Raw genomic sequence first — 17,016 nt, 5'->3', positions numbered from 1 at the left:
GATATTAGCTTAAAACTACAAAATCAACCTAGATCCATCAAAAAGGAATGTACGGAAAACAATTCAGAGGCTTATATTCTAGGGAAAATTACTGTAGAGTCCCACAGAAGACAATTTACTACCAGAAGGTCCCATGAAATCCCCAAATTCCTCATAAGTCCCCAGGGACCTCTGGGTAAATAATTTGAGTTGTGATATTACGTACTTGCCCTCAGTCATTGATAAAGGAAAGAAAAGAGGGAGAGACGCTGATTGGCTTCATTTAGTGCGGTTGTTTGTTATGCATGCACAAGGAAGAGAAGCTTCTGAAAGAAAGAAGGGAGTTATGCGCTGGTACTCCATCGCAGGCAAGCGACATTATTTCTTCATCTTCTTGGTACGTCTCATCATTAACAACATTTCTCTTCTTCTGTACACAACCAGTGTCAAGTTTAATGTTGGTCTGAAAAGTTGATTGTGTGTTGATATGTGGGTATTAAAGATGTGATTCAACTCACTAGAAATATTAAGGGAGGCTCATTTTAGTCATATGTGGTTTTAATCATGTTAGGTGTGGTTTTACTATGTGTGGCTAGGGTTAGAAAGCAATGCTCTGTTTTTCGGTGAATGAGGCTCTGTTTTTCGGTCACTGATGCTGTGTTGCTGATGAAGATGAGTGGAAAATAACAGATATTTATTATTGTAACCCCTCAAATGCGATGGTTAAATGTGTTGTTAATGGGTACATCGAAGGTTGTTAACATAACTGTATGACTTGTTATTAACAACCAGTCGCAGCTTTAATGCTGGTCTGAAAAGTTGATTGGGTGTTTATACGTTGGTATTAAGCATGTGATTCAGCTCTCTAGAAATATCAAGGGAGGCTCATTTTAGTCATATGTGGTTTTAATCATGTTAGGTGTGGTTTTACTATGTGTGGCTATGGTTAGAAAGCAATGCTCTGTTTTTCGGTGAATGATGCTCTGTTTTTCGGGCAATGATGCTGTGTTGCTGATGGAAATGAGTGGAAAATGACAGATATTTATTATTGTAACCCCTCAAATGCGATGGTTAAATGTGTTGTTAATGGGTACATCGAAGGTTGTTAACATAACTGTATGACTTGTTATTAACAAGTGATTGTGGCAGGTTGATATCCAGGATGGCAACTTCCAGTGCAAAGCAATTGTTTTGCTACCTCCATATAGGAGGACAATTTATTAATGGTGTAGAAGGTGAAACGCAGTATGTTGGAGGTGGTGTGAGAACAAGAATGATAAAGGAAGGGACATCATATGGAGAATTTAGAACAATGGTGGCATCAATTGTGGGAAAAGAAAGTAATGGAATGGTTATGAAATTCACAGTAACCTTTGATGAGTGTACATTTGTGGACCTTGTAGATGATGAAGGAGTAGAACATTTGATTAACTTCAATGGCGACAGTGGTCATGTATATATAGGAGAAAATGGAGATCAAAATTCACAACTAACAAGGGATGTTGTAATAGAAGAGCAACATGTGTAAGTTGTGTTATTTAAATTTCGAAGTAATATTAGCTATTGTCAACTGTTGTGCATAAGTTGTTATTATAGTGATCGAAGGTTGTCATTAACGACCCCTTGACCTGTTCTGTTATGTAGGATGGAAGACTTGTTCGGAGGTTCAGATACATTGTCCATGTCTCCACCTAATGTGGTTAGTGAAGACCCACTATTGTTGCCATGTGGTTCAGAAATGATGCCAACCCCAATTCCGGAAATGAATTCAACAAAGTGGAAGGGTTTGGTTATCGGAGAAGGACAGATTTTTCCTAATGCAGTGGCTCTTAGGCAAGCACTGTATAGGTACAGTATTGCTGTGAAGTTTTCATACAAGTTTGTGAAGAACAATCAACAAAAGATCATTGTGAAGTGTATGGCGGAGGGATGCCCGTGGTATATGGGTGCATACTCAATGGGACAAAGACAAGATTCTGAGTTGTTAATAATTAGAACCTTAAGAAGTGAGCATGTGCATTATGCACAGGACAGCTTGGTTGTATCTCACTCTAGAGGGTCAAACTTAACATCATCAATCATGATAGATTCTTTGAGGTGTAATATAGACAAGAATGCTAATGAACTTAGAAGAGATCTGTATAGAGAATATGGGGTGCGACTGAATTATAGTCAAGCATACAGGGGTAGAGAAAGAGCATTGAGGGAAATACATGGTCGTGCACAGGATTCATACATGGCGATTCCCTGGATTTGTGAAAGGCTCATTGAAACTGATCCAAACACAAGTGCTCGATGGGAAGGGTTGGATAGTAACAGATTTCAGAGGGTGTTCATTGCTTATGGATGCTCAATTAATGGATTTTTAGAAGGGTGTCGACATATACTTTATATAGACGGCTGTCATCTAAGTGGTCCTTACAGGGGGACATTGATTTCAGCTAATGCATATGATGCAGACAATGAACTATTTCCATTAGCATATGCTATAGTTAGTGGGGAGACATATGATGATTGGGCTTGGTTTCTCCAGAACATCAAAGACATCACAAGATCAGTGGAGACAACGATAGTTTCAGATCGGAATAATGCCATTATAGGTGCTGTGCGAACAATATTTGGTGGCGAGAGACATGCTTTTTGTTATAGGCATGTGAAAGAAAATTTTAGTGCACATTATTTAAAAATTAACCGAGGCAGGGGACGAGTTTCAGGTACTTCAAAGGACGTTGCATTGAAAATGCTGGATGGAATCGCCTATGCAAGGATTGAGGATGAATATGTTGCTGCAATGGGGAAACTTAGATCATTCTGTCCACAATTGGCTGATTGGGTTGACACTCAAGGAGATGTAGATCGGTGGGCTTTAAGCAAATTCCCGTTTAAGCGATGGGATAACATCACCACTAATGTTGCGGAGTCGTTTAATGCCTGGATTTTGAAGGAGAGGAAGCACAATGTGTCAGTTCTCATACATGAGCATATGGAGAAATTAGCCAAGAAGATGGTTGCAAGCAAAATGGCAATGGAAAATTGGACAAATGGCGTTGGGCCAAATATTGAGTCCAAGTTGCAAGAAAAAGTAGCAAGAGCGGAGAATATGCATACTGTATATTATGGAGATAACCGAGTTCAAGTTGATACTACATCTCCTACTGGAATAATTTGTGTCACTGTTGATCTCACAGCTCAGAAATGCACTTGTTTAGCATGGCAAATGAGCGGAGTACCTTGTGCTCATGCCTGTGCAGCGATAAAGCTACTTCATGGTAGTGTTTATGAATTTGTAGATGATTGCTATAAGCTGTCAGCCCAAGAGAAGATATATGCAAGTAGTATGAGGCCAATTGCGACACATGATTGTCCTCGTCCCGAAGCTCTCACCGTTACGCAGATGATGACGGGAACATTTTTACAGCCACCAATCACTAAAAGACCCTCAGGGAGGCCAAAGAAAAGAAGGATTGAATCTCAATTTCAAAGTAAAAAACTTTACCACTGTGGAAGATGCCATGAGCCAGGCCACACTGTGAAGACTTGCCAGAACCCCAATCCAAGTTGAGCTTTGCTGGTGGCTTGTTGATATTTCGTTTTGTGAATGCTTGTGACAGCATTTTTTTTGTAAATGTCATAACCTACACCTCAAGTTGTCCGTCATTATCCACACATGCAACACGTATGCTTTTTTGAATAGGTTGTAAATTTGGTGTAGTTATGTTGTACATATATATATCAAGTGGTAAATGACACCTGGTTGTAATCTGATATAACATCATTTCTGTATTTTTGATGTACTGGTGAATAGGTTGTAATGGACTTGTTATCAGACGCCATGCAGGTTGTCATTAGCAGTCTCAATTATGTTACTGATATAAAGTGACAATTTCTCCTACTTCCAGTGTTCAGTGATTTCTTAAGACATTCGAGCTGTGTTAAAGTCATAATATGATATGATTTGGTTAGAATTAGATCTCATGTGGAGGTTGTGGTATCCCCAGCGTCAGTTGTCAGGGGCAATGCGAAGGTTGTTAACCAATTCTGTTCGGGTTGTCAACAATCCCTGTTGAGGTTGTAAATGAATTGCTGGAATAAAAATCTGCTGTAATATGATTTGGTTCTTTTAAAGCTGTTAATGACTTTAAAATGCTCCCAATTTTTGCTATTAAGGTCGTTATATGTGCTCATAATATAATTAAGTTAACAGCTGTGTTATACCCCGAGTGAGTTGTTAACCAATTCTGTTCGGGTTGTCAACAATCCCTTTTGAGGTTGTGAACAACCCCTGTTGAGGTTGTAAACAGATGTGGCAGAGAGGACTCTGATATATGCCTATCATGTCACCGTGGTTACCATTTGTTTATCCAGTCTTATTCAGTCTGCATTTGTGGCCATGATGAAAACACATGAATGCCTTTACAAAAACTTGATAACCAGTAAAGGATATCAAAACACATTAACATATCTTAACATCCAGGATTCATACATGCTCAAAGAAAAGAATAAAATGTGAACTTGACGTTCAGATGTCACTATGCTGTCAAATAAATAAATGTAAATACAATATATGCTTGTCATTTATTTCTTCCTCTTGCTTTGGGGGTTTCCTCGCAGCAAAGACAGCACTTCATCGCCATGCAGGTTGTTCCGATGAGTCACGAGCCACCACAAGCATCCAACCTTCAAGTCATGGATTTCTTCAGGGGAGTACTTAGGCATTGTGTAGCCGTCATCACCATACTCAGTGCCGTCCCATGTTTGTAACCAGCTCAACACATGCACCCCACAAGAGTCCCTACAAAGGAAAAACAAGTACTTTAGTGAATGAACATTAGCTCCCAAAAGTTGAGACACAAGTACTTGTTGTGCTGAAAAATAACTCACGTGTCAGATTGCACATGAACTTTTGCCCATGTGACTTCCTCGTCAATCTTGTCCTCCTCCGCAAACAGTGATGGCTTCAGCACACGAAGCACTTGGCAGAAACAATCTCTCTGCAAAAAAGGGACAAACAGAAGAAACAAGTTTGACAGTTGTGAATGACAAGTTATCAGGAAGCATTAACAACCTTCGCTGTAGCCAATGACAAGTAATCAGCAGGCATTAACAACCAGGACAGTTAAGCAGACAAGCAACCATAACGCATTAACAAGTTATAGAATGAATGTAAAGTTGTGCATACAATCCCTCTCGCCATGAATTGCTTAGGATCTATCTGTCCTCTCTTCTTCCCTTGCTTCCTTTGTGGTTTCTTCCCTGTTTTCATTGCTTCTTCTTCCTCTCTTTGTAATCTCAACATCGTCAAATTGTCCACCAACGAGTCAAGGGCATAGAAACGCATGGTTCTTACATCCATCACGTAACAGAACCAATGGTAATTGAAAAGGGTGGGGCCAAATATGAAGTCACAGTCTCCAATGTTATATCCTATGTGCTCCGGTAAGATTTCATGTTCATGTTTTTCCAGGCTCCACCTAAGAGGATTAGCGGCCATTGTTTGCATTAACTCGGGTGAAAAAATGTGCCTACTGACACGACCGTGGTTCTCTTTTTCATCTCCCACCAAGGTTCTCGCCACCATAGACATGAACTATATCACACATACAAACAGTTAGTCATGATCATAATGACATTCACAGTTCTCTATCTATATAAAAAACTGTCTTACCCTGTCGTTCATCCATTTCCTGTCTTGTAGGCAGCAAAGCTCGCACGTGTCAAGAAGTACCCATACATCTCTACAATGTACCTGCAGCAAAAGGAACAATGAGCACAAGGGTTGTATGTGTAAAATTGTTGTCAATCAGTTGTCCCAATTACAATCAGTCCCAACACTTACTTGGCACCTTCATCTTGATCACATCTTCTCGTGCACATCTGGAATAATTCCTCTTTCTCGTCAGCTTTTCTCTTGCCACGGCCTTTTTTCACCTCCTCTAACCAGGGAGATTTGATTGCACGGCTTCTCACCCGTGTTGATCTTCTTACATCCATTTGCCCTTGTGCTTGCTGGTCCATTTCATCCTTTTCCTCCATTTCATCGCCTACACCCTTATCCTCTTCTGCTGCTGCATCACTAGACTTGTCTTGTGTTTTTTCTTCTCCATCATCCTCTGATCCAGAGTGACTCCCTTCTCCTTTCTCCTCAGGTTGAGATTGACTCTCTTCTTCACGCGAAGCACTTTTGCCCTCTTCTTTATCATCTCCTTCTGGTTCACTCTGTTGTTCCTCTTGTGACAGAATTGAATCTTTTGGGCTTCCTTTACCTTCTTCACCGGTTTCTTCATCTTCAGTTGCCTTCTCTTTGTCATCTTCGCTACTTACTGCTTCCACCACATCTTCCTTGTCAATCTCATCCGTCAACCTCAACTGCAGGGAAACCAACTCTTCTCCAATTGTCGACACCAACCCTTCAACCATGGTCATCAACCTTTCATACGTTCTCTTGATTTCCTGCAAAACAACAGTAATGAAAGTTATCATTACTCCAAATTCTACACAGCACCAAAATAAGCTTCACATGATTTACTTACAGGGTGGGTTAGCTTTATTCCTGTGTTGGATGCACTTGTTGAAGCCCCACCGACACTCGGAACGCCATGCAGTATGCCTCTGTCGCTATTCTTTTCTGATTTCACTCTTGCCTTCACTTTTTCCTCATCCCAATAAGTAATGGCATTTTCATTTTTTGCCGCCTTTTCTTTTCCGAGAGGAAAGTGTTGTAGGCAATAAATCTGCATGTGAAGTTAATGATAACTTAGATATACAACAACATCATCCAAACAGGCCACTGACAACATAAACAGCGGAAAATCACAACCTACACACTGCCCAATAACAACATACACAGTGACCAATCACAGCCTACACACTGCCCAATAACAACATACACAGTGACCAATCACAACCTACACATAAGCCTGTCACAACATACATTTGCGCCATTCACAACATGTACAGCATCCAGTGACAACCCATACTCAACAGAATGACAACACGAACAGACTGCAATTACAACCTATACATAACCAGGTGACAAACCAACACATCCTAATGACAACCTGCACACAGGAAATAACAACCTCCACACCAGCCAGTCACAACATATCCATAACCAGTTCACAGCGTACATTTCTCCAACTGACGACATAGAGTAGTAAATAACAACATACACAGTGACCAATCACAACCTACACATAAGCCTGTCACAACATACATTTGCGCCATTCACAACATGTACAGCATCCAGTGACAACCCATACTCAACAGAATGACAACACGAACAGACTGCAATTACAACCTATACATAACCAGGTGACAAACCAACACATCCTAATGACAACCTGAACACAGGAAAATAACAACCTCCACACCAGCCAGTCACAACATATCCATAACCAGTTCACAGCGTACATTTCTCCAACTGACGACATAGAGTAGTAAATAACAACATACACAGTGACCAATCACAACCTACACATAAGCCTGTCACAACATACATTTGCGCCATTCACAACATGTACAGCATCCAGTGACAACCCATACTCAACAGAATGACAACACGAACAGACTGCAATTACAACCTATACATAACCAGGTGACAAACCAACACATCCTAATGACAACCTGAACACAGGAAATAACAACCTCCACACCAGCCAGTCACAACATATCCATAACCAGTTCACAGCGTACATTTCTCCAACTGACGACATAGAGTAGTAAATAACAACATACACAGTGACCAATCACAACCTACACATAAGCCTGTCACAACATACATTTGCGCCATTCACAACATGTACAGCATCCAGTGACAACCCATACTCAACAGAATGACAACACGAACAGACTGCAATTACAACCTATACATAACCAGGTGACAAACCAACACATCCTAATGACAACCTGAACACAGGAAAATAACAACCTCCACACCAGCCAGTCACAACATATCCATAACCAGTTCACAGCGTACATTTCTCCAACTGACGACATAGAGTAGTAAATAACAACATACACAGTGACCAATCACAACCTACACATAACCCTGTCACAACATACATTTGCGCCATTCACAACATGTACAGCATCCAGTGACAACCCATACTCAACAGAATGACAACACGAACAGACTGCAATTACAACCTATACATAACCAGGTGACAAACCAACACAGCCCAATGACAACCTGCACACAGGTCAATAACAACCTCCACACCATCCACTCACAACATATACATAACCAGTTCACAGCGTACATTTCCCCAACTCGACGACATAGAGTAGTAAATAACAACATACACACTGTCCAATCACAACCTACACATAAGCCTGTCACAACATACATTTGCGCCATTCACAACATGTACAGCATCCAGTGACAACCCATACTCACCAGAATGACAACACAAACAGACTGCAATTACAACCTATACATAACCAGGTGACAAACCAACACAGGCCATTGACCTGAGTAGCAGCCACTAACAACCCACGCTAAACCAAATGACAACATGCACACCATACAGTCACAACCTACACATCAGCTAATCACAACCTACATTTGTGTCATTCACAACATGCACAGCAGCCATTGACAACCCACGATAAACCGAATGACAACACGAACAGAAGGCAATTACAACCTATACATAACCAGGTGACAAACCAACACAATCCATTAACAACCTGCACACAGTACTATAACAACCTTGACACCAGCAAATCACAACCTATACATAAGCAGTTGACAGCGTACATTTCTCCAATTGACAACAGAGTAGTAAATAACAACATACAGAGCAACCAATCACAACCTACACAGCACATTGACAATAAACTAACATCAAAGTAAATGAATCATACCCACACTTACCATTAGGAAGTACATGCAACCTCCCACATTTTTCGTCCCATCAGCTTTTCCTTTCTTCTTTCCTTTCTTGAACTCTGCAATTGAGTTGCAGAATTCTTTCAAAACTAAGCTGCTCCAATCATAGTGTCCTAAACTATCCTTTGTCACCACCATGACTTTCAACACTTTATCACTCACCCATACACTAGAGCCAGGACACAAGAGGACTCCTAGTGCATACATAACAAAAAGGAATTCAAACTTTTCTTCCTCTTTTCCTTCAATCAACCATGTTCCTATTGTTTTGTATGGCACTTTCCCGTAGTCACTCCTTAATTTCTTGAACGTTTCATCTTCATTCTCCACATTTATTTTAATATCTTCCCCCTTAAATGGTAGACCCATCAATTCATTTACATCTTCGGGCCCCACTAAATGCGTCTTCCCTCGAATTGAAATTTGCCTACTTACAGGGTCAAACACACGGATCAATTCACCACAAAAATCTCTATAGATCTGTGAGCAGCATATGTCAACCAATTTATCAAAACCAATTCTTTTCAGTCTTTCCATCTTATCTTTACTTTTCTTTAATTGCTTGCAGACTTCCATAAATTGTCCCGGAGCACAGCGTGTGTGAAAGGGAACAATATAATTCTTCCCTTTTGGTGGGACTCTCATTTCTTTAGCCCTTTCACTATATTGTTCTTTCTCCTCTTCTGTTAAGTTCCCCCAAGCCCTTTTCACAGAGTTAGTGCCCTCTTCAAAAGACTTAAACTTCTTCTTGTTCTGCTCATAAAACTCTTCAGTGAATAATATGTATCCAGAGAAATTCCTAGCCCTTTGTCCATCTTTACTCTTACTCTTTTTAGTCATTTTGTTCGACTGCAAAAAGGAAAAAAAATACTGTCATCAACATATATTTTAAAATAGTAAGTATCTTCAACACCACCAAATTATTCACTAATCAACAAAATCAAAATATATCCCTTTGGATGACAGAAAGCAATGAACGGCAGTAAATAATATGGATCACAAATCAATCCACCAGAATGAATTTCCCTTCATTGGTTATAGTATAGAGCCAATAGGTGCTATATCCAACAAGCAATTCCCTTTCTGACCTTATGGCCAAATTAACATTCCACCATGGAGCCCACCATAAAAAGCCAAACAAAACCTTTATTATTTTATTGCCGAACAAATCAATTACATAAAGTTCTCCCTTTTAATTCAGCAATATTAACAATAACTGATTGCTGCATTTAAAAAGCTCTACCAAATCAAATTTTTGACAATTTTAACCAGTGTTCTTCAAACTGATCTCTAATATAACTTAGTACCAACCAGCCCCAACTTTTGCCCCTAACTTTGATTCGCATGTCAGATCATTGTAATATCAACATACTTCACATTTCTAATATCACAGTGAAAATACAAGTCACGGTTATCACTGGTTCCATATATAAACACACGAAACAACCGAACATTCCAAACCACTTCAGGTCATCGAGCAGCTTTTACGAACAATCAACAATTCAAATGTTCAAACATTCCAAACCAAACATTTTTCAAAATATGACCAAGAAGCTTGAAATTGTCAAATATTCTAACCGAGAGAGACTAGTTGTCTGGAGATTGAGGCGTTAGTAGAGAGACCACCGGACTGTACCAGAGAGTTCACGGCGTCGGAGCAGACGGCAACAGAGTGCGGACCAGAGAGGGATGGAGTGCTGAGCAGAGTCGGCCGGACCGTGCTGGAGATTGAAACCGTTCAATGCGTCGGAGAAGACGGCGACGGCGGGCGGACGAGAGACCGACGGACTGCGGACGAGAGACTGACGGCGTGCAGACCCGAGACCGATGGACCGCGCAGGGGATTGAAGGCGTCGGACCAGAGAGTGACCGAATGCGGAGCAGCGACCGACAATGTACCAACCAAAAACTAACAGACCTCGTCGGAGATTGAACCTGTCGGAGCACACAAGGATAAAGCACCAACGACACGGCGGCGGAGTGTGAGCGGGCGACGGAGTGTGAGCGCGCGGCCGATTTCGCGAAGATGAAAACCGAAACGATTTTGAGTGTGCTTCGGTTACTTTCTCTAATCAAAAGGGCAAGAAAGTAATTGCAAGTTTCAAATTTTTTGCTATAAGGTCCCTTGGGACCTCATATACATTTTCTGATTTCATGGGACCTTCTGGTAGTAAATTGTCTTCTGTGGGACTCTACAGTAATTTTCCCTATATTCAACAGGGTGATGGAGGATGCCATATTAGTAGAAGAGTAAGAATGAGGGGGAAAAAATGCCATATTATCAACATTTGAGAAGAGACAGAGCCACGAAGTCATAGGTTTTGAGAGTGCCTCATTCTCTGGTGCGATTTTATCTATCTACTACAGTCTTCAGTATCTAGAAACAAAATGGGGAGGGATTGACGACGCGCTTCAATGGTAGTTCCTGAATAAAGGTAGTCAATTTATGGAGAAAGTGAGGAAATCTATGATGGAACAAAGAAAGAATGCAGAGAGTCTGAAAAAAAGAGGAGAAAAGCAGCCAGGTATTAAGGTTGTGCATGGAGAGAAAGAAGGAAGGAAGGGTAGCTGAGGAATTTGCTAAACCTGATCATTTTTAATCTTTGAAACAACAAAATAATTAAGAAATGGTTGGCAGGCACGAATGTTTAAAATTATCTTCTTTAATGATGTACATTTAATTAAAAGCTCATATTGACATATTCTCTCTTCTCTAATAATTATCTTCATTCAATTCTTTGAGAGAGTTCATTTGTCGATGTTATTTATTACACATGTGAATGACTCATAAGATAATGGGAATCTTGAGAGGATTGGATATGCTCTTACAAATTGTAAGAGAGAGCTTATAAAGATGTAGTTAGCCTATGGTTGATGTATTAAGGTATGAGAATCCAATAAATCTTGAAAAAGATAGTAGAACTTTCAAAAATGTTTTAGGAATTAAACGTGGGTCACGTGATTAATAAAATCAAACTAATATAAATCATGGGTGTGCTGCTTTTCTTATCTTCCAAAACTTCCGATGATATCTCTAATTTTCTGGTTTAATTGTTCAAATTATAATTTAAGTTTAAAATTTTATATTAACCTAATCCACCGTTTCTTATGTGAAGTTTGCCACAAATGATAATGTGTCATTGTGATTGCCGAGTCAAATACATGTGGAATTAATATGAAATTCAAAATTTAAAAAAAAAAAAAATCACGACAGAGGCGACCTGAACAAAGAGGACCTACACTAGGGGCAACCTAGACAAAGACGAGAAGAGGCATGGAAGAGGAAACAAGAAAGGAGATTGGAGGAGACGAAGAAGAGTAATGCTTGTAATACTTTTAACAAAAAAAATTAAAAACATACTTCTAAATTTTAAAATTTCAAGTCAGTAATTACTAAAAAAAGTGTTATCATTTGGTTTTAAAGTGTAGTCAATTGTTATTAGCAAACAATACTGATTTAAAATTTTAAAATTCAGTAGTTTTTTTCAGAATTTTTCTTTTGAATAAAGACAATTTTATTTTTTAAAAAAAGATATATAATTGGGCTCTTATACACTATAAAATCGTCAAAGAAAACATAAAAGCTCAATGACAATTAAAAAGAACTTAAGAAAAATAGAACAACCAACATAAATTGGAAAAAAAAACAAGAAATTCAAGATTAAGGACTCAAACAAAAGCAGAAGCTTATCCATCGAGGGATGACCATTGTTAGCCTCTTTCGAACAATCATCAAGTACTAAATATGAAATACTACCTCCAATTCTTAATATAAAAGCTAGATAATTAATTTACAAATATAAAAAAAGAGTTAAGTTAGTTACTTGTAATAAATAGATATTGTCTATATAATTATCATAGAAATTACTTAAAGTTAAAATGAATAAATATTGAAAAATTGGGGATCAAACTGAATCCCTAATTAACTCTTACATTAAGGACTATAGATAGTAATTAATATAAAATATCAAATTAATTATATGCTGTATGGAAATCATGAAAAGCTAAAATATTCATCAGATCATTTCATGGAGACTCACCGAGATTAAGCAAACAAATTGAATAGATTTAAGGTAATTTACAGTTCTACATCACAATAATAATAGTAGTAGTAGTAATAATAATAATAATTTGTGGGCGATTTGCAAAAGTTATGTATTATGTGACATTCTGAACCCCTTCCTCCCCTCAGCCGTCACCATCCGGTTGGGTGCTTCTCACAGTCACATTGTCAATTTTATTGATTTGAAATAGACATAACAAAAAAAAAATGGATTGCTATTTATTTTCATTCTAATAATTAAAATAATGTGTTTAAGGGGATGAATAAAAGCTTCAAATAATTCCTAACATTAATAAATTTAAAAGAATTTGCAATGTTAAAAAAAATATTGGAAAAACACCCTCCTCTATATTTGTTTTTACTATTTTAACAGTGGTTAATAGAAATAAATAAATTTTCATTTTGATGTAAAATCGGAATATAGCGAGTGATTCAATATTTCTGTTGGTAAAAAAAAAAAAAAGAATTTTATAGACTAAAATTTTAATCTGGACTTTTTTAACAAAAAGGGGGATAAGACGTCCTTATCTGCTTTTTAAAGATTCATAACGCTGATCTCATCAGTGATTAATTAATAAATAATAAAATAATGCAGGCAAGTTGGAGCTCCACGTTACCCACAGGAAGCATTTTTTAATCCGTGAATGGCCAAAAAGTTTGGAGAATTGTCATTAGCAAATCAAAATATATGTAGATGTCAATGAGCAAATATATATACTCCTCCGATCCTAAATATTAGACTATTATACTAATATGTATAAATATTTTACATTTAAAACTGGAGGAGTATATATATATATATATATATATGTATGTATAGCACATGTATCAACATTTTCTCGAGTTTCTCCATATAATTTTATTAGCTAGAATTAAAATCGAGAGTAAATTTATCTATCATATTTGGATCAAGTTGAAAAAATAAAAATAAAAATAAATAGCTCTATACTCCTTAATATTGTAGATTTGAATAATATGAATAGAAAAAAAATTTTGAACAGGTCCACTTTAATTTGGATTCGTTTGAAAAGATTTATAAGTAACTTTTTAATTATGATTTACAAAATACGAGGTAAATAGTACTAAAAAAATAGGTCGGGCTAACCTTATAGAGCCATAGGTGTAAACAAGCTAGCTTGTTTAGACTTGTGTATAAAAAAGTATCCATTTTACAAAGCCCGACCCTTGTATAGGCAGGCTCAAGGTGGCCCACAGGATTTTAGTCCATTTAAATTTTTTGATATGCATAAAAGTAAAACAATAGACTTCATAAAAATCAAACTTTGAGTAATTAATACTAATAAACCAAAATGTTAAATTGTTATCTAGATTTTTAAAACTAAACCAAACCAAGTCATTATCCTAAATATCATACAAAGTATAAACTAAACACTAAATAATAGTGACATCATCAACATGATTTTTATCTCTATCTTCAATGTCAACAATATTTGATTGTGTTTTATTATGAGTAAGCTTTTATTCAGTGACCAAAATATCAAGGTTTTCTTCAAATAAAATTCACTTTCAAGTTTCGTAGTATAGTTATTATTTTATTTTAATTTGAGCTACATTAAAGTTGAAACTCATAAATTTTTAATTCAAGCTATATATATAGAATAACAAGTTATATGAGTATAAAAATACTCTCTTATTAAAAATATATATAGTTTAAAAATATTGACATATATAATATAAATCAAATCATTATCTAAGGTCTGAATTAATTTATTTTTAAAGTTCAATCAAACAAATAATTGTCTAAAACCAAATAAATGAAAATTTTATGAAATTCAATTTTAAAAGGATAATGATAACTGAATATTTACAATATTATTAACAATGTAAAAAAAATTATATTATCATCATATAAATAATTTTAAAAAATAAAAAATAAAGAGCCTAAACGAGCTAACTTTCGACCCATTAGGCCTGTTTCTAATTTGAAGAGAAAAATTACAAACTCGACTCTCATAATTTTCAAGCTTATTTTTTAGTTCTACATGTAAGTCTGTAAGAGAAATTTTATTCGACTTACGTATAATATGTTTATAAGCATTCAAATAAATTAATCCAACCAAGCACTTTGTATTCCTAAAGTTAAACTCCGTAATTAGCTTGTGGAGAATCTGTTTTACCATAAGGACCAAACAACAAAACTAATGAGTAGCAGTCCTCAAAGATTGTGTTTGGACTTTGGAGTAAGAGTTAAATTATGACATCACAATTTTTATTTCTAAGATTGAAATAATATTAGAAAATAATTATATCATGATAAATGAATTTTACCATGTGATTATTCAAGTAGAGAAAATTATCTGAAATAGGTTAAATTTTAAGACATATACAATCTCCCCTAAAAGTTTGATCTAGGCCCTTGTGAAGCCAAAAAATTAATGAAACTCATAACAAGCAAAGTTTCTGCACTTCATATGATCAGGATTATTGCTTTAGACTTAAATGTAACTCATATTTATAAATTATCAGCTCAAAGAGACGTTAGACACTTGAACGCTACTACTCACTAAAATTAACTTTTATGTGAGAGCATTCGTTGTAACTATCAGATAAAGTAGTTTAGCTCGATAGTCAAATAGTACATGATAGTCGAATAGGTACATTTAGGTTTTAACGAGTAAAACATCTCACATTATTCGGCTATTTATCAAGCAAGTGATTAACACATCATTGTATTGAGTAGAAGCATAATTAGTTGGATGTTAGAGACCAGACTGATGATTCTCTAAATGAATAATAACCATATATTTCTGAAAGCATTACTTTAAGACCAACAATCTGATAAACAAATAACTCTCATTAATAAGCATGTATGAATTTGAGTATTAATGCAATTTCCATATCATAGCCATAGATTAAGTCCAGGTTCAATTCTGTTCATCAACTATGCTCACATGAATGACTAATTAAACTTATTTAACAGAGCATTTAACATTGAAGCATATGAGTAGATGATTGTACTTAGTTCTTACAGTTTAGAGGAATGAAATAATAATTCAGAAATCTTCTTTAGTTAAGCATTATAACCAGGTAGATGACTATGTTGTGATTCTAAACTTCAGATTTCGTGGATGCCTCAAATTCAACTGCTTCAAGAAGTTCGATACTTTGCAGTCTAATCAATCTCAATTATATAGATTAAATCAGTTAATTAAACGTATGTGAGAAAACATTTTAAATTAGAGCATAGCCAAACAACTATTTTACAAGCAAAGATTCCTAAAGAACTAAACCATGGAGCATAATCTTCACTTGATGTCTTCCATACGCTGCTAAGAATAATTTGATCCAGCGTAGCACAATAGTTGTGACCAATTCAGTGTGTTCTTCAAGCTATCAAATGAGGAAAAATCCCCCCAAAAAAAAACCTTTTAAATTTCAAAACTCTAAATCAGGAACTATTACAAAAATGTTTTTTTATCCGCTTTTCAAATGTAGTCAGTTGTTATTAAAATGTAATAAAAAAGACTTATTTGAAATTTTGAAATTCAATTTTTTTAAAAAAGATTTTCCTATCAAATGAAGTAATAAATAGTATCTATTGAATGCAACCTTGCAAGATTATGTGAGGCATTCATATGTTGTAAAATTTGCAAAGTTTTGTTGTCATCAAAATTATGGTATTTGATTCACAAAGCAGGATGGCGAAATCGATTTCACTGATCAAAATTGACTTTGTGAGTGCATAAAATCGATTTTAATGTACAAAATTGATTCTGTGAGGTGGAGTTTTTACATAAGAAATAAAAGGAGAAAAAAAAAATTTGGCAAAGGACAAACATGCCATCCAAGAACGCTTGTTTGGAAGTGATTGTAACAAACATGCCATTTTTTTGGGATTAAATAACAAACGTACAATCTAAATGGATCTAATTCTTTTTATCTCTCCTTAATTAACATAAAAGTGATATAGTTAAGCTTATAATGATTAAATTAATTTTATTGCATGCAAAAATTTTTTGCTTAATATAATTAATAAAGAATGGGTTTAGTGTAGACAAATGTTTAAAATTCAAATTCTCTCTATATAACCGAAAAAACAATAGTATTAAGGTCAAATTCAAAG

General features: G+C 36.2%; 3 protein-coding genes across 3 annotated transcripts; 1 reads left to right on the top strand and 2 right to left on the bottom strand.

Moving 5' to 3' along the window:
* Nucleotides 1-332: 332 nt before the first annotated feature.
* On the top strand, nucleotides 333-3,541 carry LOC114750187 (uncharacterized). Its single transcript, XM_028938738.1, has 3 exons — nucleotides 333-376; nucleotides 1,129-1,503; nucleotides 1,624-3,541. Exons 2-3 carry the CDS (start codon nucleotides 1,142-1,144, stop codon nucleotides 3,539-3,541), a joined length of 2,280 nt encoding a protein of 759 aa, XP_028794571.1. The 5' UTR covers nucleotides 333-376; nucleotides 1,129-1,141.
* Nucleotides 3,542-4,499: 958 nt separating this feature from the next.
* LOC114750273 (uncharacterized) lies at nucleotides 4,500-5,436 on the bottom strand. The gene is made up of 3 exons (XM_028938850.1): nucleotides 5,159-5,436; nucleotides 4,861-4,970; nucleotides 4,500-4,771 (listed from the first exon to the last, which is right to left on the bottom strand). The coding sequence occupies exons 1-3, from the start codon at nucleotides 5,330-5,332 to the stop codon at nucleotides 4,555-4,557; spliced, it is 501 nt and encodes a 166-aa protein (XP_028794683.1). The 5' UTR covers nucleotides 5,333-5,436; the 3' UTR covers nucleotides 4,500-4,554.
* A 216-nt stretch (nucleotides 5,437-5,652) lies between these two features.
* Nucleotides 5,653-9,522, bottom strand: LOC114750178 (uncharacterized). Its single transcript, XM_028938728.1, has 4 exons — nucleotides 8,855-9,522; nucleotides 6,510-6,710; nucleotides 5,816-6,429; nucleotides 5,653-5,725 (listed from the first exon to the last, which is right to left on the bottom strand). The coding sequence occupies exons 1-4, from the start codon at nucleotides 9,512-9,514 to the stop codon at nucleotides 5,653-5,655; spliced, it is 1,548 nt and encodes a 515-aa protein (XP_028794561.1). The 5' UTR covers nucleotides 9,515-9,522.
* Nucleotides 9,523-17,016: the final 7,494 nt, after the last annotated feature.

The sequence above is a fragment of the Neltuma alba genome, unplaced genomic scaffold, assembly GCF_004799145.2.
Source record: "Neltuma alba isolate B1F8T4 unplaced genomic scaffold, ASM479914v2 tig00001074_pilon, whole genome shotgun sequence".
Lineage (NCBI taxonomy): Eukaryota > Viridiplantae > Streptophyta > Magnoliopsida > Fabales > Fabaceae > Neltuma > Neltuma alba.
This window is presented reverse-complemented; position numbering and strand designations above follow the sequence as displayed.

Bases quoted from the DNA above. Each gene is read 5' to 3' on its own strand.
- LOC114750187 (XM_028938738.1), top strand. From the start codon at position 1,142: ATGGCAACTTCCAGTGCAAAGCAATTGTTTTGCTACCTCCATATAGGA. The intron at 1,504-1,623 runs GTAAGTTGTGTT...TCTGTTATGTAG, and splicing joins GTAATAGAAGAGCAACATGT to GATGGAAGACTTGTTCGGAG.
- LOC114750273 (XM_028938850.1), bottom strand. From the start codon at position 5,332: ATGGATGTAAGAACCATGCGTTTCTATGCCCTTGACTCGTTGGTGGAC. The intron at 4,971-5,158 runs GTATGCACAACT...CCTTTTTTGCAG, and splicing joins AATTCATGGCGAGAGGGATT to AGAGATTGTTTCTGCCAAGT. The intron at 4,772-4,860 runs GTGAGTTATTTT...TTTCCTTTGTAG, and splicing joins GTTCATGTGCAATCTGACAC to GGACTCTTGTGGGGTGCATG.
- LOC114750178 (XM_028938728.1), bottom strand. From the start codon at position 9,514: ATGAGAGTCCCACCAAAAGGGAAGAATTATATTGTTCCCTTTCACACA. The intron at 6,711-8,854 runs GTAAGTGTGGGT...CTTCACATGCAG, and splicing joins GTTGCATGTACTTCCTAATG to ATTTATTGCCTACAACACTT. The intron at 5,726-5,815 runs GTAAGTGTTGGG...CTTTTGCTGCAG, and splicing joins GATCAAGATGAAGGTGCCAA to GTACATTGTAGAGATGTATG.